The 5,465-nt window shown below is 43.8% G+C and overlaps 1 protein-coding gene across 1 annotated transcript in view; it reads right to left on the bottom strand.

Annotated features, from left to right (window-relative positions):
* Positions 1–695: 695 nt before the first annotated feature.
* Positions 696–5,465, bottom strand: part of LOC102196723 (zinc finger protein aebp2-like) — a 9,784-nt gene continuing 5,014 nt past the window's right edge. Inside the window, exons 2-8 of the mRNA XM_005733220.1 lie at positions 3,218–3,446; positions 1,974–2,081; positions 1,703–1,889; positions 1,505–1,629; positions 1,355–1,422; positions 1,136–1,249; positions 696–1,059 (exon numbers count right to left, since the gene is read on the bottom strand). Of these exons, the coding sequence (XP_005733277.1) occupies positions 1,047–1,059; positions 1,136–1,249; positions 1,355–1,422; positions 1,505–1,629; positions 1,703–1,889; positions 1,974–2,081; positions 3,218–3,446 (844 nt within the window). The 3' untranslated portion in view covers positions 696–1,046. The remainder of the gene's footprint in view (positions 1,060–1,135; positions 1,250–1,354; positions 1,423–1,504; positions 1,630–1,702; positions 1,890–1,973; positions 2,082–3,217; positions 3,447–5,465) is intronic.

The raw sequence follows: 5,465 nt of genomic DNA, 5'->3' as shown, positions 1-5,465 counted from the left end.
GGTATAAATGAAAGGTGGTGGATTGGCCAGTTGGTCATGATCGACTCTGAGCTGGACCAATTACAGCCGAGGAGGTCGAACTTTAAAGTTGAGGTGAAAAGGAACGCGATTTGTGCCGTACTACTTCAGCTAGAAAGTTGCTAATTCAATCATGAAACTGATCAATGATCAGCTGATCGGCTTTTCTCTGCGCCAGAAACAGATAACCGGCGGAGGTCGGGCTAAACAACAGCAGCACGTTTAAGCTTGATCAGCTGTTGTTAGAATTTCTTCAATATTAATAATAATGTAGATTATTAAAATGCTCATTGTTCATCAAGTTCAAACTCTAGTCCTTGGGGGGCCAGTATCCTGAATGATTATCTAGGGATAAGTGGAAGGTACAGATGACTCTAACATAATATATAATTAATAATATCTAATCTAATTATTATATAATAAATACAATAAAATATTTTATTATAAAATCTATATATATTATAAAATAGAGATAATAGCTAATATTAGTAATAGTATACTAGTAACATTATATCATTACATCATAATATATCATATATATAATATATAAATATATGTGGGTACAGATCTAACATAATATATTATGTTAGATTATAATTATTATATAAACAAATTATAATCTAACATAATATATTATTATGTTAGATTTTTAGGAGGTAAAGACTTCAGAGCAGGTGGACACTGGACAAGTTTAATGACATCATACAGAACAGTGTCAGTGTATGCACGATGAACATATCCTCTTTTAAAATATCCAAAATGTTCTGGCAGAAAAAAGACGTCTATCTACAGTCCAGGTAAAATCCAAAGTATAAAAATATATTACAAATCTCCTGTATTTACAAAGACTGCTTCTCTCTACAGTTACAGCTGTCAGTTTCCAGCCTAGTTGTGTTACTTACACTTACATACACTCAGTAAAGTCAGCACCTAATGTAGAAAACACTGGAGGCTACACGAATCACAACAAACAAGTCCCTCTACGTCCCACCGACGAGGGAGCGACAGCCGAGGTCACCACGAGCCGCTCAGAAGAACATTCTGCAAGAGAAACGGTAAAAACATCAGAGCTGTTTTCTTTTTCTGTCAGCATCTAAAAGCATCTTTGCAGGCGTACCTGTAGATGTTCGGGTCCAGGAGGACAGCCGTGTCTGAGGGCAGCTTGGACAGATGAACCACCTTGGTCTTCTGCTGCACTCTGTCGCTCTCGTTCACCCACACGTCGGGCAGTCTGACGCGAACGACAACACGGTTACACTAACATGCATGTTTAACACTGTGGGTTCCCCCACTCAGCCTGGCCTGTTCTGTGTAACTGAAGCTGGGGAGGACTTACATGTCCTCAGGTGTCCAGTGCAACAGGACCTTCACTTTCCCAGAGTCCTCCTTCCTTTTGGCAATTACCTGAACACGCACAAAACATGGCATCACACCTGCACAGGACTTTGTGTGTTTGCTATGTGTGTGTCTGTGTGTGTGTGATTACCGTGCTGTGGAAGACTACACTGTGTCCATTACCCAGGCTCTCGATGTGTGTTGCTAGATTGAGAAGGATGGCTCGGTGGCGGATGGCGTCCATGGTCTGAGCGTCAAAGAAGTCGTGAGGTCGTGCTAGAAAGACGAAACGATGAATTCATTTAACGTGTGAACCTGGAGGGACGCTGTGCGTGTGTGCGGTACGTACGGAGCGAGCGCCTGTGCTTGTTCTTCAGCTTCCTCCTCTTGTTGAGGCCGGCCTTGGATGGAGATTCCTCTTTGACTTTACTCTGGCTGGACATTTTGGACGAGCTCTGGGAGCTGAAGTGCGTGGGGACGTGGCGTGCGAGCCCCCCCTGGGAAGCAAACGTGGCGTTGCAGCCCCCGACTACACACTGGAGGAAACACAGACATGAGTGTGCGAGCGAGGCAGACTAACAGACGCGGTGACGTGCGTGACGTCAGCTGTGTGCGATCACCTTAAAAGGTTTGTCTCCACTGTGGGTCAGCATGTGTCTCTGCAGCCAGCTCTGGCTGGTGGATGGCGTGTTGTAGACTTTGCAGCCCTTCCACAGACACACAAACACCTGTGGGCACAAACACAAAGACACATTACTGCGGCAGAGCTAGAGCTGCACACTAACATGCACCGCGCATTAGTGCCGACGTCTGACCAGGTTTACACGAGCGATAACGAGACCGTCCCCTCACTACAGGCTCTACCATATAAAGCACCTTGAGGCGACTGTCGTCGTGATTTGGTGCTATATAAATAAAACTGAACTGAATATTAAAAAACGTCATCAAATTTAAAAATGTGTGCATGCCTGTCATTAGCAACACGTTAGCAGGATTCAACCAATCAGTAACCTCGATAAACCAGAAGCTCCCAGCAAGACAACTTTAGTTTGGGTTAGCCAGCAAACTGCTGACGAGCCGCAGTAATGCATCTAAGGCTGTGTTCGTTTATGTTGTCCTCTTCTTTCTTCTGACCAACAGAAACGCATTTCCTGCTGGAATAAATCAAACCTCCACGTCAATCAAACATCTTTATTCCAGTTTTGCTTCTCTCCTTGTGTTTGGGATCAAACTGACTGGCACAAAGCTTTAATAGAGCAAATATCAGTCCAAACACAACCAGCCGGTTTTACTCAGGAGGTGGTGAACACTGAACCCCACGTTCACACCGGGGGTGAATGAAACGTGCTGGTATGAAGGCAAATAAACGGTGTCGCTTAAAGTCTACCCGAGTGCTAAATAAATACTGTGTGTACCTTCATTACTTATGCATTATTACACACATTACACGATACTAAGAGGAAGTTCTCTTCTCTTTTTCTGCAGGGAGGTGGGTTAGAAGACAGAAAATGACTGAAAACAAACCAAATTCACACTTCCTCTTTCTTTGTGGGCATTAGCACTTTTTATTTTCTGAACAGTGGCGGTTGCCTGGTAGAGCTCATGACTGCTTAACCAAAGGTTGTTACAGGCAGCTCAGTGTAACTCAAACACGTCGCGTCGATCAAAACTACTCTGACGTATGAATCGAGCACACAGCTGAAACTCCAGATCACATGTTGGTCTGTTGAACCTCGTTTTGAGTCCAGACTCCATTTTCACCATCTGCTGTTTCTGACTGGAACCTCTGGTTTGACATTACGATGGCTCGCCTGGCCTCTAACCACCCATCTGAAACCAACACACACAGTAACGTGTCACTGACCCCGCCTCTCTGTCCATCCACATGTGTTGCTCTGATGTGCTCAGCCAGGTCAGGGCTGCTGGGAAACAGCAGCTGGCAGTGATCCCAGCAGCAGGTGTAGCTCAGAGATTTGCCCCCTGCCACCAGTGAACCACTCCCTGCTACTCCACCTGTGTGACCGTTCAGCATAGCGGGGGTGGAGCGACCGCTGGACGCTGTGCTCTCCATGTCCATCAGAGTGGAGCTGATACTGAAACACACACAAAAGACGAGAAATCAAAATATGATCTGACAGAATGAAAATAAATGCATGTCAAGTATTTTATTTCACTCGTCACCCAACTGATGGGTGGGGTCAGTGCAGGATGAACCACTAAAACCAGTTTAGGAACAGAGCCTTCTCCACAGCTGTCACCCCCCACGGGTGACAGCTGTGGGTGACAGCTGTGGTCTGGGAGAGAGTCTGTAACTCTGTCTGCAAATACAGTAAATAATGACCAATGTTGGGCAATTAATTATATCAAATCAAAATTTATTTATATAGCACATATTAAAAACAACAGTGTTGACCATAGTGCTTCACAGTCAATAAAAACATGAGACAGTTAAAACAAACAATAGAAGAGGACAACAAACAATAGGTAACAACGCAACAAGCTAAAACAGCCAACTAGACAGAATCAAAAGCCAAAGTAAAAAAATAAGTTTTAAGACGTGATTTAAAAGACTGGATCGACTCGGCAGTGCGAATATGAACGGGGAGGTTATTCCAGAGTCTGGGTGCCACGGATGCAAAGGCCCGGTCGCCTCTCGACTTCCTTCGAGTCCTAGGTTGTGCTAGGAGCCTATGGTTGGATGATCTAGTTACTTCTTTAAAAAAGTTACTGAGTTTTGCAAACAACAAAGTGTTTTGCAGCTTTTACCTAAAAATGCAGCCAAGACGTTTTTAAACAAACATTTCAAACTATTTACAGAACAATCAGCTGTTCTGCATCAAATCTGATGCCACACAAATTATTTGTGTCACAAAAAATAATTTGTGTCCACTATGAGATGAAGGAGAACAACAGCCTGATACCTGCAGGCCTGACAGCAGCAGATGTGTCACAGCTGTAACACCTGTAACACTCAGCAGGCGCCTCATTGTTCTGACACACACAACACTACTGACTACACTACACACTAACTACACACTCACTACACACTAACTACACACTAACTACACAAGATTTACGCTGAACGTCGCAAACATCTCACATCTCAAACACTCCGTCACTCCTAAAACTTCCCCCCGTCCTAAACAACTAAATGCCATGTTGCCATTTTTTGATTGGCCCACATGGTACATTTTTCCACCAATAGGAAAGGCTGGTGGGTTTTTGGCTCACAGGCTTTCGAGCGTTTTCCTTATAAAACGCAGTTTTTACCGTTTCTCCCTGCAGTAAATATAAACAACGACAGTATTCAGGAAGAAACAAACATTGCAGATATTTTATCATAACTCTGGTTTTACGTGGCCGATCAACACAATTTACAAACTGGTATAAAGTCCACACTTTGTCCGTCAGTTGTTCCGTCTGTCCTGTTCACATCTCCAATGGTTGGACACGTTGTCATTAACGTGGCTTCACTCCACATCAGCCGCTTTGCTAAAACACCGGCACATAAGGACGCTGTCTGTCAACCACGTTGATTAGCTGCATATATACGAATGTGAATCGCATCATTGGCTGGACTGTGGGATAAGGAGGCATCGTTCTGATCCCATACGGGAGCAGCCAGTCACTGACTAACACTGCAGAACAGAATTGTTGACATATTAATTTAATTTCAATTCAGGTAATTTTTTTTCTGTGCGCAGAGACGCCAGCAGTGCGCACGCGCGCAGCTTAGAGGGAAAATTGACCGTGAGTCCAGAAGATTTACAAAAACTCTTAAAACTCGATGAATATTTATCTCAATATCCAAACTATCCAATACTAATGTGTAGGAAAACTGTCTGACACCACATCAGACAGTAGAGATTGACAGACCACGTGACTTTCGTGCATTGCATGCCGGGAACTCGTGACAAAACAATCCAAGTACCGCATCAAATGCAAGCATTTGCAGCACCGCAAAACGTTCATTCTTCGGTTCCAATAAATTCCTGCTTTTTCTTTGCCCCCCAAAAAGGTATGTACAAAACGAAGGAGAACAATGCCGGTCCGTACAAAGACAGACTTGATGAAAAGTCAAAGAAAAGATACGAGGAAAAAAATCAAAGGAG

Source organism: Pundamilia nyererei, unplaced genomic scaffold, assembly GCF_000239375.1.
Source record: "Pundamilia nyererei isolate P.nyererei 1_Seehausen unplaced genomic scaffold, PunNye1.0 scaffold00050, whole genome shotgun sequence".
Lineage (NCBI taxonomy): Eukaryota > Metazoa > Chordata > Actinopteri > Cichliformes > Cichlidae > Pundamilia > Pundamilia nyererei.
This window is presented reverse-complemented; position numbering and strand designations above follow the sequence as displayed.